This window comes from Vombatus ursinus, unplaced genomic scaffold (genome assembly GCF_900497805.2).
Source record: "Vombatus ursinus unplaced genomic scaffold, bare-nosed wombat genome assembly UNPS02009918.1, whole genome shotgun sequence".
Lineage (NCBI taxonomy): Eukaryota > Metazoa > Chordata > Mammalia > Diprotodontia > Vombatidae > Vombatus > Vombatus ursinus.
The window spans coordinates 645,916-670,225 of NW_020949696.1; the positions used below are offsets into that span (position 1 = coordinate 645,916).

A 24,310-nucleotide genomic window follows, 5' to 3' on the forward strand; every position below is an offset into this window, starting at 1 on the left:
CCTCCCCACCCCAGTCCATCCTCCCTCCATTCAGCCACCAGAGTGATTTTTCTATATCCCAGTTCTGACCACCTCCTTATTGAATAAATTCCAATGGCTCCCTATGACATCTAGGATCAAACAGAAAGTCTCCTGGCCCCTTGCTACCTTTCCAATCTTCTTACACCTTCCTCTCTCCATGTACCCTAGATCAGTGACATTGGCCTCCTGGCTATTCCATGAACAAGACTTTCCACTTCCTGACTCTGAGTATTTTCACTGGCTGTTTCCCAAGCCTGGAATGCTCTCTCTCTCCATCTCTTCCTCCTAGCTTCCCTGGCCTCTTTCAAGTCTCAGCTGAACTCCTACCTTCTGCAAGAAATCTTTCCCAGTCCTCCTTACTCTTAACGTCTTCTCTCTGAGACTCCCCCAACTTACCCTGTACATATCTTGTTCGTGTATAGTTGTCTGCATGCTGTCTCCTCAATTAAACTGTGAGCTCCCTGAGAGCAGGGATTGTCTTTTGCCTTTCTTTGTACTCTCTAACTCGACATGCAAATTCCTAAAAATTGTCTTGCTATGCAAAATTGATCAATAAAAGCCTTAGGACTTATGGGAAATATGGGATTAGGGGCATAACATTCAAAATCTTCTTTAGTGACACATAAAGAAGATGTTCAGTCATTTTCAGCCATGTCTCAGTCTTCATGACCCCATTTGTGGTTTACTTGGCAGAGATACAGGAGTGGTTTGCCATTTCCTCCTACAGTTCATTTTACAGATAGGTAAACTGAGGTAAACAGGATTAAGTGACTTGCCCAGGGTCACACAGCTAGGAAGTGTCTGAGGCTAGATTTGAACTCTGGAAGATGAGTCTTCCTGACTCCAGGCCCAGCCCTCTATCAGCTGCTCCATCTAACATAAAGGAGATAGGAGTCTAATAAAAATGGTAGCACTGTATTGAACATGTTAAATAGTTAAGAAATACATGCATACTACATAAATGGTGGTGATACCAGTAGCCTTGGGCTGATGCTGTCTGCACCCCCAGTTCCATGGGGGCCCAGAGTGGCCTTGGTGGGTAGCAACTCTAGAAAGCAGGGGCAGAGATAGCAGAAGGTGAGGAGGAGGAAGTATGGACTGAGTGGGTTTGGACCAGCTGTCTTCCACCCACAGCTCCTACTGCACCAGAATAAATAGATCTTGAAATAGACCTTATGTTTGCTTGTGAAAACTGGAAGTGAGAGAGGTAAGGGTTATATAGCTTGTAAATTACTGTAAAATGATGTCATCCCACTGATATGTGTTTGAGGGATGTGTGTGTGTGCGTGTGTGTTTTATGCTCTGTTTAGCTGGGTATGGTTTTCCATTTCTTGTTCACAAAATTGAGCATAAGTAAACTCAAAATTTCAGGTTATGCTCAAATTATTCCCTAATATATAAATTATTTTGTAACAAATTCATGTTTTCGAAACAAGCGTTATAACAGAACTGACTGTATACCCTTGTTCCTGAAATACAACAGGTGACTAATACATGCTAGTTGATTGGCTGAGAGCATAAGAGTGGAGAGGGATCTTAGAACAGAGAATGCCAGAGCTTGGAAGGGCATGAAGGACCGTCTAGTCTGTCTTCTATCCTGACATCTTACAGATGAAGAAAGTGAGGCACAGAGAGTTATGTAATAATACCGCTCCCTCCCCTTCGCATCTCAGCCCACACTTTATAGCCAGCCGCCTCTGCCCCGTAGTTAAGCAGCAGGGAACACTGCCCACTGTGGTACTCACCAGGATCCTGTTGTCAGTCTTGGTAACAGTGACCAGTCGGTTCTCACTGAGGTGACCTTCCCTGCAGGCCTGCTTCATGCCGATATCAGCGATTTCAGGGAAATCGCAGAAAGGCTGCGGGCTCTGGCCAGAGTAGAAATGGAGAGAGGCAAGGGGAGATTAGATGAGGGGCCCTTCATCAGAGCCATTCATCCCCCATCCCACCCTCAAAGCAAAGGGGAACCAAACCGCAGTACCTCACTGCCCCCAGGGGTCCAGGAGATGCCGCTGTCTCCGGCCACGTGGATGAGGCAGTTGGGGTCCTGGCCAGATGCAGCCCCTGGCGTCCGGCCCTTGAAGGTCTCTGAAGCCCGGATGGATTTCAGCCTCTCCAGGTCCATGAGGTATTTAAGCATGATTGAGTGCACATCTGCCTGGCAGGAAGCCACTCTCTTCAGGGCTCGGCTTACCATCCGACGATAACGCCTTCGAGTCATGAAGCTAAGACTTTGAATCAAACGTCGGAAGCTTCCTGGGATACAGGCTTTATAACTGGGGGAGGAGAAGCCATGGACTGATCTCACATCACCCATATCCAGAGGTCTTCCGAGGTAGGGGCTGGGGAGTGGTCATCAGAGCAAGGTGGCATGCTGCCTGGGGCTTCCTTTCTGCCAGGGTTCCTTGCTCCTTCCCTGATTTTTGGCTGGCTGTTGACCCTCCCCTCCTCCCCTCCTCCCCTCTATCTCTCACGGACATTACTGTTCATCCCACATAGATGACCCTACCATCTGCCCTGACGCTATGCCCTCCAGATCTCTAGGCACTGCCATCTGACCTGCCAATGCACCCTAATCCCCCTGGGACTTGCCTTCTTCCCTACCACTTCAACCTTAGGAAAGCTCAAAGACCACCAGCCTTTCCACAGACCCTCCAGATGAACCCTCTTCTATGTCTGCTATCCCCCAATTAGAATGTAATTCTATTTGTGTCCCTGGTGGTTAGCACAGTTTCCCACATATGTAACCTGGGTCTCCAGCCAAGCCTGGTGTATGTGCCTGAGACTCTCCTAATTGGTGGAGGAAAAAACAGATTTGATCCTGTGCGACTGGGTGAAAGCTTTGGAGAAGAAAGATTCTTCACTTTGAGAGACACATGTGGTTCTAGACTCTCTTTGGGATTAACTCCAGGGAGGAGAAACCGAATCTCTTACAGACATGTAGGAGAATCTGGCTCCTTCATATGTCCTAAGTTTCCAGCTTGCCCCCCTAGAAATTGCAAGGAATTTCCCTTTGGGTGAGACCAGGGCCTCCATTTTGGTGTGATTGAATGATACCTCACTCCCAGAAGGACAGCTCATTCACTCTGTGTACTTTCTGGTATGATTAATCTGTAACTTCTTCCATTTCTGTTTGCTATTTGCTTAGGTAATTGAGTTTACTCATTGTTTATTCACTATATGTGATGGCCATTTATGTAACTAGCATCTGGTGACAATGAGTCAAGCTGGTAGGTATAAGCTAAGGTCATACCTTAGGTTGCCTCCTCCCTTTAAGGGATAGTGATCAGGGAACCTAGGAGCTTTGTGTACCCCTAGACCAGGAATATTTAGGGGAGCAAACAGATATAATTTAAATCCAGGATCCCCTTTCTCAGTGGAGAACAGAGCAATGAGCCTCATGGTACTCCCCTCAAGGTAGGAATCTCAGTCTCCCACTGACACTTGGTAGAAAAGATTCCAGAGATATCTATCAGTGTCTCCTTGCTGAACTGCCTGTATGTATGTGTAGACATCCCATGTAGGCACATACTTCTTACATGGGCAGTGCACACAATACACATAGTAAGCGTTTGATAAATGCCTTTTTATTCATTCATCACATATATGTCAACAAGCATTTTATTAAAAACTTACTAAGCACCAGGCACTGTGCTAATCACTGAGGCTAGAAAAAAGGCAAAAATAATCCCTGTCCTTAAGGAGCTTATATTGTAAACACAACAAGGACTATAACTATGTACATACAAGAGACAGAGAGATAAATAGACTGATTAGACTGAGAGTTAGATAGATAAATGTTGGACTGAATAGATAGATTGATTAGATTGATAGATAAATGATAGATTGGTTAGATAGATTAGATAGATAGATAGATAGATCATACAGGCATATAGATGATAGATAAATAGATTGATTAGATAGATAGATAGACAGATAGATAGATAGGCAGATAGACAGATAGATATGGCAAATTAGAAATTATCTCAGAGAAAAGGCACTAGCTTTGAGGGAGATCTGTAAAGGCCTCTTGCAGATGATGGGATTTTTGAGTCGAGTCCTGAAGAAAGCCAGGGAAGTCAGGAGTGGAGATGAGCGAAGGAGAGCATTTCAAACATGGCAGACAACTTATGTAAAAGTACAAAGCTGAGAGACGGAGTATCTTGTGTGAGTAGCAGCAAGAAGACCAGTTTTGCCAGATAGTAAAGTACCTGGAGTCGAGTAAAGGGTAAGGCTAGAAAGGAAGGAAGGAGCCAGGTTATGGAAGGCTTCCAACGCCGAATAGAGTATTTTCTATCGGATCCTGGAGGTAATAGGGAACCAGCAGAGTTTACTGAGTAGGGAAATGACCTGGTTAGACCAAAGGTTTCTTTTCTACTGGTGTTCTTCAGGAATATCACTTAGGCAGCTGAGTAAAAGATGGACAGGAATAGGGAGAGATTTGAAACAGGCTGACCCACCAGCAGTTCTTGCAATGATCCAGGTGTGGGGTGAGAGGGGTGACGGTGTCAGAGGAGAGAAGGGGATGTATTTGGGAGATGTTACAAAGGCAAAATTGACCGATCTTATTAACAGATTGAATATTGCCGGGGTGGGGGGGGTGTTGAGAGAGAGATACAGAAACAGAGACATGTAGGCTTCAAGCCTGGGAGAATGGGAGGATGGTGGTGCTCTCAACTGGTATAGGAAAGTTAAGAGAGGGCTTTAAGGGAAAGAGAATGAGGTGAGTTTTAAGCGCTTTGGGTTTCAGATGTTTGCAGGATATCCACCGCAAGACCTCTAATAGGAAGTTGGAGATGTGAGGTCAGCAAAGAGGTCAGGGCTGGATAAGTAGGTCTGAGAATCGTTAGCGGAGAGATGGTCATTAAATCCGTGGGAACTAATGAGATCTCCCAGTGAAGTGGTAAAGAGAGAGAGAAGAAGAGGGCCCAGGACAGAACCCTGTGGGACATGTATGCTTAGAGGGCATGATCTGGAGGAGGATGAAATGAGAGAGAGAAGGGGTGGTCAGAGAGGTAAGAAGAGAACCAGGAGAAGCGTGTTGTCCTGAAAACCTAGAGAGGAGAGAGTATGAAAGAGGAGAGGGTGATCCATAGTGCCAAAGTCTGCAGAGAGGTCAAGGAGAATGAGGACAAAGAAAAGGCCATTGGGTGTGGCAACTAAGAGATCATTGGTAGCTTTGGAGAGAGCGGTTTCAATGGAATGATGGGGACAAAAACCATACTGCCAACAGTTTAGAGGAGAGGGAGTGAGGGCACCATTTCATTCACAACACAGGGAAGCCCAGAAGACAAAACGTGTGGAAGGATTGGCTAGGTAACGGCTCTTGTGATAAAGACAGGAAGGGGGTGGTGGGACTGTGATTTGGTGCAGTCATTCTAGACATCAGTTTGGAACTTGGCCCCCACTAAAATCACTAACTCTGCATACCCCTTGACCTAGCAATATCATGTTCCCATGTCTGGAATGCCCTCCCTCCTCATCTCTGCCCACAGACCTCCCTGGCTTCCTTCAAGTCCCAGCTAAACTCCCACCTTCTGCAGAAAGCCTTACCTACCCCGTCCTAATTCCAGTGCCTTCTTTCTGCAAATCATCTCCTATTCATCCTTCATATAGCCTCACTCTCTCTTCTAGAGTCATCGAGTGAGGCTGACAACTTCGTGCAGTTCTGCCTCACTTAAATCCAATTCACTCATGAGTCAAGACTTCACCCCGTGATGTCACTGATCCTCTTCGAAAGTGAAGGACAAACAACATTCTGTATATAGCCTATGTGGACATATTTGTTTGCTTTTTGTCTTCCCCATTAGATCGTAAGCTACCTGGGGGCAGGGCCTTTCTCTTGTCTCTTTTTGAATCCCCAGAACTTAGAACAGTGCCTGAAGAATTGTAGGCACTTAATAAATGCTTATTGATTGATGACTACAGAGATTAAAAAAAGAGAAAAAGGACCTGTATGCGCAAAACTCTTTCTAGCTGCTGCTTTTTGTAGTTGCAAAAACTGGGAACTATAAAAGCCCACAAATTGGGGAAGGGCTGAAGAAGTTATGTTGTATCACCATAAGCGTGCAGCAAGAAATGATGAAGAGGATGGTTTCAGAGAAACTTGGGAAGACTTGGATGACCTGATGCAGAGTGAAGTGAGCAGAACCAGGAGAACAAGCTAAGCAATAACAACAAAGACAGCTTCAAAGACTTAAGACCTCTGATGAGCAAAGTGACAAACTACAATTGCAAGGGGCCGTTGATGAATGCTATCTGCCTCCTAACACACAGGTGACGACTAAGATGCAGAATGATAACATACACTTTTGGATACAGCCAATGCAGAAATTTATTTTGTTTGGCTACACATATCTATTATGAGGATTTTTTTTGTCTTGTTTTTCCAATGGGGGGAGGTCAGGGGGAGGGAAAAGAATGCTTGTTAGTTGAAAAAATTAAATAAAAAAAAAAGATCATGGTGGTGTGGTAGTGGGCTGCAAGTTCAAGATGAGGCAAAAAGAATGATGTTGTAGCCAGGAGAGCAAGAGAGGCCTAGCGAGGGATGGTAGCACTGTCATCAGCCCCGGTCAGACCCCATCTGCAGTATCTCCATTTCAGGGAGTATATTCCAGAAGACAGAGACTGGAATGAGGTGAAGCCTGGAGATCATAGTAATATACAAGTCTGGACTGAAGAAAACGGGGAGGATAAGTCTGTAGAAGACTTGGGATGGAATAAGAGTTAGTTGTCTACAAGTTGGAATGAGCACTGGCTCTAGGTTCAAATCCTGATCAGTACCTGTGTGACCTTGGGCAAGTCACTTAACTTCTCTTGGCCTTAACTTCCTCACCTGTAAAATGAGGGGTTTGGACTAGATGAGCACTAATATCCATTGTGGCCCTACATCCATGATCCTAAGTTAAGCACTTGTAAAAGATTTCTACCGAGGCTGACGCGATGATCCTTTAACAAATTTTAGCTTAAAGTAAGCAAACGCTCCCTAATCAATAGAGTCCTCCCTACATGGGATGGGCTGCCTTGGGGGGGAATTGGTTTCCCCATTCCTGTGGGCCAGTAAGGTGAGACTGTGTGTCATAAATGATCTTCAAAGGCTTCCCATTCAGGTCTGGGTTGGACTAGATGGTTTGAGAAGTCCTTTTGAACTCGGAGATTCTGTGATTTTAAGATTATTTTTAATTAACATACATATATATACTCCAATGTGTATACATATTATATCATATATATGATATAACATACATACATTCTATATGGTATAGAATATATGTATAAACACATTATACATATGCAATATAGATTATATGTTATATATTATATATATATCATATTATAATATACAACAGCATATAATGCAACCTATGCATATATATACATTATATATATATTACAAACTATACATTATATAATTTGTGTTATATGTAACATGTTGCCATGTTATATATAATACAATGTGTACATATATGTATATATTATACATTATACATATTATATATTATACATTATAGATTATAGAATATGTTATATAATATTATGTTATATATAATACAATATATATCATATAGTATACACATTATAGCATACATTATAAAATGTGTTATATGATATATGATATAATATATGCATACATGTTTATATGCATATATTGTGTATATATATTCTATATTATACATTATATAATTTATATGTCATGTATAATATAATATATATTGCATATTATATAATTTGTATATTATATGTACTATATTGTATGATATACAATACAACATATACATATGTATATATAATCATACTCTTCGTATATTGTACATTATATAATTTATGTTATATATAACACATATACTATATATTATACAATATGCACACATGTATGTACATATATTATACATTATGTGTGTTACATATTATGCTATAATACAATATATATGTAACCGTGTAACATACATGCATGTATTATACAATATGTATGTGTGTGTACATGCACACACACTTGGAGAGAGTGACAATATGTCACAGCTGGAGCCACAAAGACCTGGGATCAAGTCCTCTGACGTACACTAGCTCCATGATCCTGAGCATGGCTCAGTGCTCCTGGGCATCTTTCTAAGCTTCTAAATGGTTGAGCAATTACCAATCTCCTTGGAAGCTCAGCAGTGAATTGATGGGGAAACTCCCTCCCCCCAATGCTGATGGACAGCTATTCAGCAACTGCCAATCTCAGACAATTGCCTGGGGCACTGGAAGGTGGCCACCTGCCCAGGTGGGCCAGCCAACGTGTACAGGAGGCAGAACTGTGTCCAGGTCTTCCTGACTGAAGTCAAACCTCCAGCCACCACGACGTTGGTACCAGGTGCCATTCGGGGCACATGCTTTTAATTATCTTTCTCCATAGCCTTCAGGGATTTGTTCTGAGATTCAACAGGGCACAGGACTTATGTCAAGACCTCAAAACTTTAGGTAGAGAACTATCCAGCCAAGGAACTCTCCATGCAGGTGGGACCATATACCCTGGTAAGGCGCATCTTCCAGCTCTGTGATTCAGGGTAAGGAACCCCCCAATAATCCTTGGTAGAAATCTTTTACTTGTGCCTCTAAAGTCCCTTCCTCTGGTGCCTTATTTCTGGACTGAATTTCTCTTACCCTTTAAAAATAAAGACTCTAACTAAACACCAAGATAGCTCAGATAAGGTAAGGCAGAGAAGGAATGGACAGCAATAATGAGAATAATATGGTATATGAATGTGAAATGATGAGCAGGTGGATTTCAGAAAAATCTGGAAAGACTTACATGAACTGATGCTGAGTGAAGTGAGCAGAGCCAAGAGAACATTGCACACGGTAACAGCAACATTGTGCGATGACCGACTTTGTTAGACTTAACTCTTTCCAGCAATGCAATGATCTAAGACAATTCCAAAAGACTCATGATGGAAAATGCTATCCACATCCAGAGAAAGAACAATGGAGTCTGAATGCAGATAGAAGCATACTATTTGCTCTTTTTTTTTCTTTTTCGTGGTTTTTCCCTTTTGTTCTGATTCTTCCTTCACAACATGACTAATGTGGAAATATATCTAATAGAATTGTACATGTATAGCCTATATGAGATTGTATGCTGTCTTGGGGAGGGGAGAGAGGAAGAAGGGAGAAAAAAAATTTGGAACTCAAAATCTTATAAAAGTAAATGTTGAAAACTATCTTTGCATGTAATTGGAAAAAATAAAACATTATTAAGTAGAAAAAATAATGATTGTAATAACGGACCACATAACCGAACACCCAGTTATGGTGGTAGCAGTCTAAGGTAAGAAAAGTAAACTCAAGGGGGCAGCTAGGCAGTGGATAGAGCACCGGCCCTGGATTCAGGAGGACCTGAGTTCAAATCTGGCCTAAGACACATAACACTCACTAGCTGTGTGACCCTGGGCAAGTCACTTAACCCCATTGCCTAGCCAAAAAAAAAAAAGGAAAAGAAAAAGAAAAGAAAAGAAGAGAAAAGAAAAGTAGACTCTGGACTGAACCTAGAGAACTGAACAGGTGCAAGAGTCAGGGAGAAGATGTTTAGGTGCCTCCAACTGGGGTTTAAGGATCAGAGAAGATTTAGAAAATTGGGAAGGTAAAAGACCTGGGCCCTTGGGATCAAAGGAAAAAATCTCAAAGATAATCCTTAAGGAGGACCTTGTGTCTGGAAATCTGTATGACCTCAGATCCAGGGCTGGAACTTTTGCACATGTGTGCATGTGTGCACACGGACACACATCATACTGTTGAGCACCTAGAAGTACATGTAACTCAGTTTCCTCATCTGTAAAATGGGGAGGAGGGGTGGACAAGATGCCCCCCAAGGTTCCTTTCAGCTCTGAATCTATGATCCTAAATTGAATATTTATAAAAGGTTCTCCACCAGTTAATGGGGGCAGGGGGCTGATGCCTGTTGGGGTATGGAAAATCCACAGCTTTCCTAACCTCCCCTCACTGGGGAAATGTTCTGACTCTAAGACTATTGTCCCCAAGGACTGATAATCTATCATCTCCAATTTCTGAGGGAGGAGGAGAGGATGTGCATAGTTGGCTCATGAGGCACCAGGCAGGAGGCAGAGGGGCTGATGTCATGACCTGCAATTGAAGTAACTGAGCTGAGTAAGCCCTCACCCTGAAGCCCAGAATCGCCAAAGGAAGTGAAACCCCAGCCCGCCCCAGCAACTGTGCTGGGGAACAGCTGCATCCACACACTCACACACACCCCACCAGAGACTGTGGAGAACTCCAGCCATGCTGGGCTGTAGGGCCGTGAGTCACCATCGTGGAGCCGACCTGGAGTTTGCTGAGGCCTTTGAATTGCTGATGTCAAAGGTGGTGATTCCTCATAATCCTCCTCCCTGCCCCCTTCCCGAGAGAGTGTGCCTTTTCTCTCCCATCCCCATTCTTAAGACCTTGCTTTCTGTTTCTTTTTTGTCTTAAAACCTGTTTTCTAAGACAAGGGGAGTTAGCCATTGCATCTCTGATCTGTATGTGTCCTTGCACAAACTTGGCTGAGACAGACAACAGAGGGAAAGCCTGGAAGAGAGAAATAGAGGATTTTGTTTGTTTGTTTGGTTTTAAACATCAATATACATTTCCTGGAAAGATTTCTCTCTGGCTGAGAGCTTGAGCTGAACAAAAGAGAATGGGTGACTCGTTTTCATAATTTCCCAGAGCAGAGACAAAAAAATGTGGACCTGTACATTTCTAGACAAATGGTCAAGACATTTTACCAGCTGGAACCGGTATGAGGGGCTCTGTCTTGGTCATTCTTCCTTTCCATTTTCTTCCTGTATCGGGTTTGAAAGGAAAGCCATTCCTCCAGAGGGCGGGATTTAGAGAGTGAGTAAAGAGGAAATCCCAGGCAAAAGAAAGAACAAGAGAAGTGTCTGGGAATGACTGATACTGCTCATATAAGAGAGGGATACGGTAAAAGGGAACTATAATCCCCCCTACTCACCCAGCCCAGCAGTCACTACGCACACAGACACACAGAGCCATACACGGAGACAATGAGAAGTCCACCCTCCCTCCAAAATTCTAGGACTCCTATATCTTAAAATAAAAGTGTGGTCTCTACCCCCCTATGGGGAGGCAATGTGGTGTAGTAGAATGTTCCAGGGCTCTGGAGTTGGTGGTCCTGGGTTCAAATACCACCTCTGATATATACTGTCTGTGTGACTTTGGGCAAATGACTTGACCTCTCTGGGCCTGAGATGCCTCATCTTGCTTTGACAGTGTTTGAGGGCCCTTTCAACTTTAGACCTATGATCATTTACCAGACTAGATTCCTGCCTTGAAGGTTTCCCTGGGTTAATCTCAGGTTTATATGAGTTCTTCTCTAGTCCCCAGCTTCTTATTTCATGAGGCAGTTAGACGGTGCCGTAGCGTGCAGAGCGCTGGGCCTGGAATCAGGATGACTCATCTTCCTAAATTCAAATCCAGCTGTGTGACCCTGGGCAAGTCACTTAACTTCTCTTTACTTTAAGCCACTAGAGAAGGAAATGGTAAACCACTCTGGTATCATTGCCAAGAAAACCCCTTGGATTGTATGGTCCACAGGGTCACAAAGAATCTGACACAACTGAACAGCTACAGCAACCTTATTTCACATGCTGGCGGTTTGTTTTTTTCCATGACTTTTATGTAGTGGGTTAGGGGATGATCAGAGTAAACCCTAATTGGATTAGAGCACATTCTTTTCCTTTCTCCATGAGTTCAGGGCCAGCCTCATAATCTTTCTTTCCTCCCCATTTCTTGCCCTCATACTTTGGGACTTCAACATGGATATCAATGCTCTTGTCAATACCTTGATTTCCCAATTTCTCAATCTATTCCATTCCTGTGACTACTCCACTTCAGTTACAGAAATGCCTTTGACCTTGCCATCGTCTATGAGGATTCCCCTTCTTGGTTCACAAACTACCAAATTCTGTTATCTGACCATAATCTTTTATTACTCCATATTTTTCTTCTGCCTTATGACCCCTAAACCTGTCCTTTGTCCTCACCATGACCTCCATGTGTTCCACAGGTCAATTCTTTTCTAGGCCATCACCCTGCCCTAGCTAAACTCCCCCGCCAACTTTCCCATCTCTACCCCTTGGTAAGCCAGTTAAACTCTATACTATCCTCTCTACTAGGTACTCTTAATCTGGGGTCCTGAACTTGATGGTTTTTAAAAAAAATTTTTTTGATAGTTATATTTTGATATAATTGTTTTCCTTTGTAATGTAATATTGTATATTATATTATACTATGTAAAAAATTTTATTTTATGCATTTAAAAAACATTTTTCTGAAAAAGAGATTATGGGCTTCACCAAATTGCCAAGGGGGTCAAAAGGTTAAGAATGCTTGCTCTCATCCTTTGTCCCTTGTTCTATCATTGATCATGTTTTGTCAGCCCCAGCCCTGGATTACTGCCACCATCTGCCTCCCGTGCCCTAGAACAGAGGAGAAAATCATGAAACTATACCCACTGTGTCTGCTGTAAATTTGTGTTCATCTAATCTCAATCAGGCTCTCACCACTGCAAGGCAAGTATTCAATTCCTACCTAATTGACTTCAAACGTTCTTGCCTCTCCTCGGTCCTCCCAGGGTACCCCGCCTTTCACCGTCCTAGCTGAGAACTTGGCCTCATACAGTACAATCTTGTCACCTTCACCTCCTCATTCTCACTCACCTTGCAAGTCCAAATCGTGTCATTTCCACCTTCCTGTCATTTCTTTACAAACTTTTTTCTCCACCTTACATAGCCCTGGTCTACGCTCTCATCCGCTTTTGCCTGGACTGCTGCACTAGCCTGCTGGTGGGTCTCCTTGCCTCAAATCTCTCCCCACTGAAGTCCATCTGCTGCTCAGCAGCTAAGAGGATTTCTCTCTTTTTTTTTCTTTCTTCTTTTGTTTTGTTTTGTTTTTAGGCATTTGGGGTTAAGTGACTTGCCCAAGGTCACACAGCTAGTAAGTGTCAGGTGTTTGGTCTGAGGCTGGATTTGAACTCAGGTCCTCCTGTCTTCAGGGCCGGTGCTCTATCCACTGCGCCACCTAGCTGCCCCCCATAAGGGGATTTTCTAAAGCACAGGTTACTGTCCGTGTTACTCCCCCTCCCACTCAATAAGGTCCGGTGTCTCTGTATTACCACTAAGATTTTTTTTAAAAGTCCTCCTTTATAAAGCTCCTTCATAACTTGGTCCCTTTCTACCTTATACTTGACTGTCCTCCACATAGTCTACAATCCAACTACACTACACTGGGCTCCTTGCTATTCCTCGCACGTGACACTCCATCTCCCACCTCAGTCTCTGGGGATCTGTATCTCGTCTTCCTTCTATCTCCTTTTCTGGGGCCTATTCCAGCCCTGATTAAGCTTTCTGGGGAGGAGGTGGGGACAGTGGGCAGGAGGCAGGGGGGAGAGGCTAGTGGACTCTTGAAGGAGGTGTGGACTGATGCCTGGAGCAGGTAGCTCAGCCTATCCATCTCCCAGCCTTCCCTGGGCTGGGAGGGAGGGAGAGAGGGAGGGAGTCCTCACCTGATGCTCCTGAGGATCTCCTTGGGGCACAGGCCCTGCTCCTGTGCCATTCGAGTCAGGTCCAGCACTGCCAGGCTCAGGCACTCTCCCTGTTCCTTAAGGCTCAGCATCAGATTCATCCTCCCACTGATGAAGTCGCTTCGGTTCTGTGGGAAAAAGCCCTTTTACTCTCCACAGGGGAATGAGGCAGGAGCCATCCGGAACAATGTCCTCATGAACTCTCCCTCCAGATAGAACTCTGGGTTTAGAGTTAGGGGGCCTGGCTTCACACACACACACACACACACACACACACACACACACACACACCATTGAGTCATTTACTCCCTATATGACCTTGGCAAATTACTTCCCATGCCCAGGTCACTATTTCCTCATCTGTAAAATGAGGAGGTTGGACGGGATGGCCCCCTGGGGTCCCTTTCAGCTCTAAACCTCAGATCCTATGACCTCTAAGATCTCAGCTTCCTCATTTTTATTTTCAGCTTTTCATTACCCTGTGACCCATCTGTAACAACCACACCGCTGTCCAGGGCACTGGGGCAGCAACGGCCTGAGGCACGTTGGCCTCCAAGGCTGTACCAGTCCCCTCTTCTCTCTTGACCGTGCTGCGGACAAACCCCTTCTCCCCTACATGCTAGGCTGAGAAGAAAAATGGGGGTCAGGGTCTGGGAGCCCTGAGATCCTGACTAGGATCTGAAGTGGCCACTTAGCTTTGCTGTAGATGACGATGATGATGACAGTTACTCACATTTCCTAATACTTGCGAAGCACTTCCTTATAATAAACTCATGAAGTCGGTGGTCCAAGTATAATGACACCCATTTTACAGAAGGAAAAACTGAATGGCTTAATTGTATTCGCATCAGAAATTCATTCGGATACTGATATATGGTAGAGTAGCTTCTTTCCTACGATCTGATCATCCAGATTACCATTACCACCTCCCAGATCTACCAAGTGCCTTAGGGTTCTAGGTCCTGCTCCATCTCCTGCTCCCCCTACCCTCACCGCCACCTCTCTCTATGCTGATGTGACCATGTCCGACTCAGCAGGCTGCCTGCTAGGCTTGGGGACACACATTCCCCTTGAGATCAGGGCAACCACTCCCCCACAGCAACCGCTGGGCCTCTGTTTCCCACCCCGCCTCTACCTAATTGGATTCTAGAGTAATCATAGTTACCGTTCAAGCTACTCTATTTTATTTTTTCTTTGATGAGTTTCTCACGGATGGATGAGCTCCTTTTAAAGTAGTCAGTCATATCTTAGCAGAACTAACAAGTCAATCCATGCGTACGAGTGTTACATCTCTAATGAAGGTTGAGCCTTGATCTTGGCCCCAGACTGAGCTATCCCATAATGTGGTGCCCAGGCCCACGAGGAGATGTGGGGAAGGCGTGAATGGCTCGTCGCAATGCTTTTGCCTTGCTAAGAAATGCCTTTAGAGACCTTTGGTTCTGGGGAGGGCCCCGGGGAGGGTCACTGATGTGTCATGAGCGATGGAGGCTTCTCCTGACTCGTAGGGGAGAAGGGCTAGGGAGGAGGAACTGACCTGAGCAAAGAGGTACTCGAGAACCGGGAAGTCCAGGATGGCGTTGGCTCGGTCCTTCTGCAGCCCAAAGCGGTAACACTTCTCCAGGCCGAGCCAGTTTGGAAAGACAAATCTGGTGGAAGAGGAAGACAAATCCTGAGTCACAGGCAGGGAGCGGAGGGACGGAGTCCTGTTCGGCCTGGCCTGTTGATGCTGACGGGGCCAGCAGTGGTCATTCGGTCTTTCCTCTCTCCTCCTGCAGAGCCCCTGAGCCCCTACCTCAGGGGGGAGAAGAGGAACCGCCCCTTTATTGGGGGCTAGAGAAGGAACAGATGTCCGGGTCTCTCCTGAAACACCATTCCTGGTGCTCCCCTGTGCTGGGAGTTGAGACGCTCAGCTCTGCTGAGACGACATGACCTTGGGCAAGTCTCCTCTCCACCCTGGGCCTCCACTTCCTCACCTATAAAATGAGGGAATTGGACTTAATGGTCCCTAAAGGACTTTCCAGTTTGGAAATTCTGTGTCCAAGGCTCCTTCCAAGTCAGGAATTCCATGTTTAAAGGACTTATCTAGAGTTGTAGGACACTCTGTTTCATGTCCTAAAGTTCCTCCCAGCCCTGTGTTCTGAGGGCCCTCCCAACTCTGACATTCTGTGTTCTAAGGGCCCTCCCAACTCTGACATTCTGTGCCCTAAGGACTCTTCTAATTCTGACATCCTGTGTTCTAAGGGCCCTCCCAACTCTGACATTCTGTGTTCTAAGGGCCCTCCCAACTCTGACATTCTGTGCCCTAAGGACTCTTCTAATTCTGACATCCTGTGTTCTAAGAGCTCTCCCAGCTCTGACATTCTGGGTTCTAAGGGTCCTCCCAACTTTGACACTCTGTGCCCTAAGGACCCTTCTAACTCTGACATCTTGTGTTCTCAGGGCCCTCCCAACACTGATAGTCTGTGTTCTCAGGGCCCTCCCAGCCCTGACACTATATGTTCTAAGGGCCCTCCCAACTCTGATATCCTGTGTTCTAAGAGCTCTTCCAGCTCTGACATTCTGGTTCTAAGGGCCCTCCTAACATTGATATTCTGTGTTCTAAGGACCTTCCTAACATTGATATTCTGTGTTCTAAGGGCCCTCCTAGCTCTGACAGTCTGTGTTCTAAGGACCCTCCTAACATTGATATTCTGTGTTCTAAGGGCCCTCCCAGCTCTGATAGTCTATGTTCTGACTGAACCCCCCTCCCCCAACTCAAGAGTGTGCCTCTTATGATTTAAGGTAGTGATGTTTTGGCCTAGATGACAAGCAAGCACTAGGGGCAGGCTTGTGTGATGGAGGCATCTGTGCAGATAACATCTGGAGGAAACCTCAGCCCCTCCCCTCACTGCTTCCCTTCCCTTTCCTTGTTCAGTCCCCACCGAAGCCCAACCCCGTACCGGATCCTGTAAAGGAGAATTTGGATGGTAGAATCTTCCACCGTGAAGACGTGGTTGGGTGGGAACCAGCAGGACAGGTCTTCAGTGGCCAGGGCAAAGAGAGCATGGTACACAGGCAAGATCCCTGTAAGAGGCAGAGGGCCGGGCCACTCAGGCTGGAGGCTGGGGAGAGGGAGGGGAGACTTCTATCTAGCTCACAGTGATCTTAGAGGGACCCGGGACTGGGCAGGGAGAGATGGACAGTATGAGTGATGGGACAGGGATACTGCCCAAGGAATGGGCAGGGAGCTCAGTGGGGCCCAGGGAGGGGATGGGGTGTGAGGAGAGAAGTGAGGGCTCAATGAGGGGATCATAGTTTTCATAAATCTGCTCCTGTTCCAAGCTTGGAATCAGTAGCCCTCCAACCATGATTGTTCCCCCTGTGCTCACCACAGGCCTTGGCAGCCTGTACGCAGAGCTGTTCAGCAGAGTACTCCCCGAAGGAGAAGGTGAGGACTTGTGGGGACCCTGGGTTTCGGGGACACAGGAGCACTTGCAGGGAGCCGGCCTCACTGGAGGACAGGCTGTAGGACCGCTGTTCAATCAGGGGGGTGTCCTCCCCCAGAGGCGCCATGACAGCCTCAAGCCTGGGAGAAGAGAGAACAGGAAATGGTGGCACCCTCTGTCCTGGCCAAGGCCAGGGAGGCAATGATGCCCAGTGGGTAGGAATCCCGAGGAGAAGTGGGCCGACAGCTCTTCCCTCTCACCAAGGCCCTCCCCCCGGGTTTTCAGCCACAGGACTAGTCTTTGTGTTGCCAACAGAGCCTAGGGTTCTAGGTTTCCCTACTCCTTTGAGCCAAGGGTGGCCCCTGTCCTCCTCAAAAATGCATACCAGGAGGAGAAATAGGGCCAGGGAGAGGGCATCCCAGGGAGATGACTTGGGCAGCAAGCAAGAATTTAACAACAAACCAGAACATAGACAGCCACTCTCAGTGCCCACTCCTGTCTATGCAGCAATCACCCACTGTCCCAGGAACACTGCATCTACACCTCTGGGTCTGTCAAGTCTGTGCCTGGGATCAGATCCCCGCTCATTCAGACATCTTCCATCACAGCCCCCACCAGACAAAGTCTAAGCCCCTGGGTTTGGCAGTCAAAGCCTCCATGATCTGGACTCAACCACATCAGGTTTCAGGCTGACCAAAGAGATGAGAGGAATACAGAGAAGCAGTGGGGGTCATAAGAAGCAAGCCAGTACAGGATGGGGGCAGGGAGGAGGAGGAGAAAGATGAGGGAGTTTGGGGAGTAGGAAGTAAATAGAGTAGGAGCTAAGAAGCCTGAACATCACAGACTGAGCTATACGGAGGCTTAGAGGTCTAGCCCTATCCCTTCATTTTACAGAGAAGGAAATGAAGGCCAAGGAAGGCAATGTAAGCTATTTGAAATCATTTAAGCTGCAAGGGCAAAGCCTCCTACGCCCGATATCACAGGTGGTCTCCCGCCCACGTACTGAAGGGGACCAGCTCTGCTCACCTTCTCGCCGCAGACAAGACAGAGCATGCTCCAGACGGCCTGGCCTTGGACAGGTGAAGGGAGCCCACGATATGAGTGTCTGCTCCACACGCTGTTCTCTGCTGGGGCTGCCAAGAAGCCAGGTTAGCTAGGTTCCACGATCCCCGTTCCCATGAACCTCACAACCTAGCCGGGGATGAGGCAGAGGGAGGAGAATCGGATGAAAGGTTGAGTGAGGAGTTCCCCCTTTCCTGAAACTAGAGGTAAAGCTGAGGCCATGTGGATAGTAGAGAGTGGGGAGAGGGCCAGACCTGGAGCGAGGAGAAAGTGGATCTGGGCCAAGCGAATCACTTCACCTCTCAGACCTCATTTTCTGCATCCTTAAAATGAGAGGACATGCACTCCATGACCTCTACAATCTCTTTTGGTTTGGAGTCTCCAGTCACGAGGCTGAGGAATGGCCACTACCACCTCAATGACTTTTGCTTTTGGTTTCAGGGTCTTCCTGCTCCTAGCTACACACTACATCTCCTCCCATCCCCATCATGGGGCCCTAACCCAAGCCTGCCTCTACCATACCACAGGGCAGGCCTGGGGCACCTACCTGGCTGAAGGTTCCCCGAAGGAGAGAAGGCAGCTGGGAAAACTCCGTGGATCCCTTCTCACTGAGTGAGAAGAAAACCCCCCAACCCCATGGGCTCTTTTGCTTTAGCCTCTGGCTGGACTCCCCCTTCCCCCTTACAGATACTTGGTTTCCTGCCTAAAAGCTTTGACTTACAGAAAGTCTGCAGGGGGTGGGGGAGCATGTCTGAGAGGAAGCTGAGCTCACGCACAGCCACAGAGCATCAGAGCGGAAGGCATCCTACACACAAGCTAGTCCTACCTCCTCAACAACAGAGGGGGAAACCGAGACTCGCAGAGAAGGTACTTGCCCAAGGACAGAATGAGTCAGGGACAGAATGAAGAACAGGACTCAGGCATTTTGGCTTCTAGGGTAGAATTCCATCAAGAAGAATTTTATTGAGCACCTACTATGTGCCATATATATATATAATATATATATATATACACACATATATATATGTGTGTGTGTATATATATATACACACATATATGTGTGTGTGTGTGTGTGTGTGTATGTATATATATATATATATATATATATATGAAGGGCCCAGCTAGAAACTGGAGAAAAAAAAAGGAATAGATTAGTCAAATTCTGGAGGCCTGGGGCATTAGAGGAAGCAGAGTGCCAAAGGCAAAGAGTCATCTGAGCCCTGAAGGCCAGTATACAGGGGCTTGGGTTAGGCTAAGCTCTTTTTACCTGTGATAGGAATCAGGAGAGTAGGGAGGAAAGGGAAGGTTGGCAATACTCTGTCATTCTGGTATTTCCCAGCATGAGAAGAAAGACATTCCAGGCAGAGGGAACTGTGAGCAAAGGAGTAGAGGTAAGACATATAATGCACATAGCAGAGCAGGGAGCTGGAAAGGCATATTGGGGGCTAGTCATGAAGAATCTTTATTGGTAGTCTATGGAGTTGGAACGTTCTCCTGTGGAATGTCCGGGGTGGAGGAGGGAAGCTATGGAAGGTTAAGACAGGCTTTGAGACGATGCCTCTGGTCACCTGTATTAAAACATAAATGAAACGTTCCCCAGAAAAGAGGAAGAAACCATGAGGAAGAGGTTTACTAAGGGCAAGACAAGGAGAAGGGAAGGTTTGCAGTTACATAGTATAGGTGGACTATTTGTGCCCAGCCCATGGTAGAACACTCCGAGCTTGTATTGATCTGATCAGCTGCAGTCAGACACACCGTAACTTGACTCTGGCATGGTGATGTCACTTTGGTCCTCTTCGAGAACCAGGGACCACAACCAACCACGTATAGGAGAAAGATGGGTACGAAGGTTCTGAAAACATGGACCCAAGAGAGTCCCAGGGATACTGCTTTGCCATTTGAAAACTTGGGAATAAATATAAGTGGATCCTAGATCCAGAGTGAAAGGGACCTTGGAGGCTCTGCTTCCTTACTTTACAGGGGAGGAAGGTAAGGTCTAGAAATCTTATGTGACTTGTCCAAAGACACACAAGTATTCAATGTCAGACAGGACTTGAATCTGGGTCCTTTAACTCTAGAGTGGAAGAGATCCTGGATTAGAATCAGGACTGGAAGAGAGACCTTGGAACAGGGAAGGTAAGATCTGGAGAAAACCTGGGAGATCTTGGTAAAGATGCTAGTCAGCGTGGCATCTCACGTCTGACACATCCACCGTATCGCTTGATTCCTATGAACCTTTTTTCTCGCCTAAAAGATGGTGGAGAATAATTTTCTTACTTGCTTCCCAGGGTTACCGTGAAGCTCAAATAAGGTTATGCATGTAAGGAAAGAGATGGTCCAAAGGCAATCCACTAGCCTGCTACTTTTCTTCAATATTTAATGTCCCGTGGACTTTTGAAGCAGAGGAGACTTTTATAATTGAATAGAGTATCATGATTAATTTCATCCGCCGTAGTCTCACCAAAAATATTTGGGGGTAACTCCAGCAGAAGACAAGGAGATAAGAATAACACATACTCTGTCTTGTTCCCATACGGCTGTAATTTCTTTGATTAGGTCTCTATATCTATAATATTTGTCATTCTACATAGTTTGAATTTTCAGTATAGTGACATCTATTAAAAAAACTATTCTTAAATTTTTATGAATCAATGTTATGTTTGGGCAGTTGTGGGCAATAGTTCTATTTGTTATAATGTGCTGGCTCAGGTAGAGTTTATCTGCTAAATTCTCAAGGATATACTGCGGGTTTGTATCTGCAATAAGGTAATTTGGTGTTTGTTAGTTTAGGAAGGATAGTGAGTTTCTGGCCATCCCATCAAGTGGACACTATGTTATTTGCAGTGTTAAGTTACACAGGTGGGCAACTTCATTGCATAATCCATATCAATCAACAAGACAAACTTTCTGCAATTTTGAGTGGCAATGACCTGATCTTGAATCAATATAAATCTCTCCATTTCTAAAAACAAATTGGTCCGACAGCCATTTGGTCGACATCTTTGCTGATATGTTTTTAGTGGAGTTCAAGGGGATATTTTCCGTGGAGGACCCTTTGATTTCACTCTTTCTTGGATCTCTTTTTTTATTAAAGAAAAACGATACTTTTAGTTGTATTAGAAAAAACACAGTGGTATCTCCCTGTTGTCAGGTTTTGTTCTTCCTTTGTGGAGTGAGGTATGTTTGCTCCAAATGTATTTCTATAAAACTTTAACCTGTTTATAGTGTGGTCTGAAAACATCTCTTACTGTTTTTCTTTTTCCACAGAGAAGTATTAATCTCTTCCATAGCTGCCTTGGGTAAATGAGCCTTGTGTTTTATTAACATTATTAACATTGTCAAGTTTCATCGGGACAACTCCTAGATCAGTTGTTACCCTTTTACTGTACCAAAAGGATAGGTTAAGACTAGTATTTTGGGGTAGTTAGGATAGAACCTTGGAGCGTTGGAATCAGGAGGACCTGAGTTCAAGTCTGGCCTCAGACATATAACACTCACTAATAGTGTGACTCTGGGTGAGTCACTTAACCTCAATTGCCTCACCAAAAAGAAAAAAATAAAAGACTTACTTGAACTGATGCAGAGTGAAGTGAGCAGAACCAGGAGAATGTTGTACCCAGTAATAGCAGCATTGTATGATGATCAGCTCTGAATGACTATAATTAAAAATAGAACACATAGGGGCAGCTAGGTGGCACAGTGGATAGAGCACCGACTCTGGAGTCAAGAGGACCTGAGTTCAAATCTGGCCTCAGACATTTAACACTTACTAGCTGTGTGACCCTGGGCAAGTCACTTGACCCCATTGCCTAGAAAAAAAGAAAGACTAGTATTGCACAGGAGTTTTGTTTTGTTTTATGAGGCCTTTTATAAGACTTCATTATTTTATTTATTATTTATTTATGAGAACCTCATTATTTTATGAGGTCTATTATTGTTTTATGAGGCAAAACTCTATTTTACTCAGAGTTAAGTGACTTACCCAGGATCATACAGCTAGTAAGTGTCTGAGGCCAGATTTGAACTCAGGTCCTCCAGATTCCAGAGTGTTCTTTCCATTGTGCCACCTGGCTGCCCCTACATGTGTGTTAATTGTTCTAAATGTATTAGGCTTTGACTTGAGGATGCTGGTCAGTCCCTTAACAAACACAACCACAGCTTTCTCCTTGATAGCCTTATGATTAATGTGTCATGCATGGAGAAGAATAAGCTATTTATAAGTATTGCCTTCATCTGTTATTTCATCTTGGGCTCCTGATTCAAGTTCAAAGCCTTCAAGTTCTATTTTTCCTCAGCGTACATTAATTTTAAACTTAATTCCAAATGATGTTTTGATATCATTAGAGAAGTGGCTTCTTAATGTGCTTTTCAGTGGAGCCATAGGACTCAATGTTATGTATGTACATTGCAATTAATAGAATATGATTAACAGATGTAAAACAAGCTAGCATTCTCAGAATGCCGAATCCATTTTATATATGTAAAATGTCTTTCATACATGCTCATATCCCCTAAGGTGGTCGTTCGTGTGGGAAACACCAAGAATCTGTTTCTGGAAGATGTTCAGCATTCCCCTACCTTGTGAGTGGAGGCAGCCTTTTCCACTGGCGGCCTAGTTGGAACAGGCCGCATTTTTCAAACTACCAGCCTGGGACAGTCTTGCTGTCTTTCCAGCAGCACCCAAAGAGTAAAGGTCCTGTTTATCCCCCAAATGAGCATCATGAACTAAGCTGGATGGGGGGAAGGACTACCTCCCCTCCTTCCCCTTTAGGCCTTAGGGCCTGAGAAATGGGTTTGGAGTTTTTGGTCTGCTTCACTTGTCCTTTTCAATTCTAGGCACCTCTAGTGGAGTTCCTGGTGATGGGAGCTCCAACCATGGTGGTCTTGGAGGAGGATTCCAGACCAGATGTTGCTGAGAGCCTCACAGGGAAGCCTTGAGAAGCCAGGGTTCCAGGAGGTGAAGCCTTGGGCTTTGGACTTGGAATTTGGTAGGAGTGATGTTACGTAGGAATGCAGTTAAGTTGCAAACCTAATTCCCCTTCCCTCCCTAGAGATAGAGGTGGTATGGAGGTAGGGGAAGAGGGATTATACCCCTATGTATCAGAGGGGTAGACCTTTGAAGTCAATATTCCTTTGTAAAAGCTAAGCTAACTGTTAAGTGTGTACAGGACCTCTAAGATTGGGAGGGGGAACACCACTGGCGCAGACTTAAGCCAACGGCAGAAAGACCGGACAAACTCAAATCCCCTTGCCATTTGTCCTTTGTTTTTGAAAGGGGACAATAACATCCCAGGGTGATGTCTTGACTGCCGCGTGAATTGGATTTAAGTGAGGCAGAGCTGCACACAGTCATCGGCCTCATTCTCTCTTCCTGAGTCATCAAAGCCGAGTGGCGAGACAAATGAATGGCATAGACACCCCCTTAACTCACCGATGGGTTTGAGGCCCCCTGGTCACCCTCAACCTATTTAGCCTGTCTGCCAAGACAGTTTATTGGGGTATAGCCACTATGCATGCTACAGCTTCTTGGTGCCACAGGTAAAAGTTGGGTGAAGGTAGACCCTGAAGGTGGATGAGCAGACCTGAAAAGGGCCTCAGCAAGCCCTCACACCAGGAGTGCTAGTCCTCCTCGAACACCTCATACTCCCCAAACCCCCTTAAGGGTGTCAGAGAACCCTAGGGGAGTAGTGAAATGTAAAAGACCTGGCCTTCAGGCAGCTGGAGCCAGGATAGCCACTGTTACACATATATTTACACTACATGACTAAGAAAGCCATGAGTGCACAACTAAGTTGAAAGTTTTACAATAATCAATAAAGGTGAGATACATTTTATTGCAGTGCATTCCATTGAAATAAACAACAAATTGACAATGAGTCATTCTTTATTCCCCTGGGACTTGTTAGCAAACCCTAAATGCTTTGTATAAAGTATATAAATGCATATTTGACGTATCTGTAGAGGTAAATAGTGTTCTTACCTTCCGGTAATAAAAATGTGTTATCTTATGTTAAGAAATATAGGGTAGGGGCAGCTAGTGGCACAGCAGATAGAGCACCTGCCCTGGACTCAGGAGGACCTGAGTTCAAATCCAGCCTCCGACACTTGACACTTACTGGCAGTGTGACCCTGGGCAAGTCAGTTAACCCAATTGCCTAGCAAAGAAAGAAAGAAAGAAAGAAAGAAAGAAAGAAAGAAAGAAAGAAAGAAAGAAAGAAAGAAAGAAAGA

At 45.2% G+C, this 24,310-nt stretch overlaps 1 protein-coding gene and 1 pseudogene across 4 annotated transcripts in view; both read right to left on the minus strand.

Moving 5' to 3' along the window:
- Nucleotides 1–18,860, minus strand: part of JAK3 (Janus kinase 3) — a 41,417-nt gene extending 22,557 nt beyond the window's left edge. Inside the window, exons 1-8 of one of the 4 annotated variants that reach the window (XM_027853152.1) lie at nt 18,629–18,860; nt 18,046–18,152; nt 16,963–17,159; nt 16,534–16,657; nt 15,129–15,240; nt 13,577–13,722; nt 2,003–2,297; nt 1,767–1,889 (exon numbers count right to left, since the gene is read on the minus strand). In XM_027853152.1, coding sequence (XP_027708953.1) covers nt 1,767–1,889; nt 2,003–2,297; nt 13,577–13,722; nt 15,129–15,240; nt 16,534–16,657; nt 16,963–17,146 — 984 coding nt within the window. In that variant the 5' untranslated portion in view covers nt 17,147–17,159; nt 18,046–18,152; nt 18,629–18,860. Of the gene's footprint in view, nt 1–1,766; nt 1,890–2,002; nt 2,298–13,576; nt 13,723–15,128; nt 15,241–16,533; nt 16,658–16,962; nt 17,160–18,045; nt 18,211–18,335; nt 18,605–18,628 lie in introns of those variants that run through there. The other 3 variants (XM_027853150.1, XM_027853153.1, XM_027853151.1) reach the window with 3 other exon arrangements.
- The window catches only part of LOC114036569, a 23,435-nt pseudogene continuing 17,086 nt past the window's right edge, over nt 17,962–24,310 (minus strand).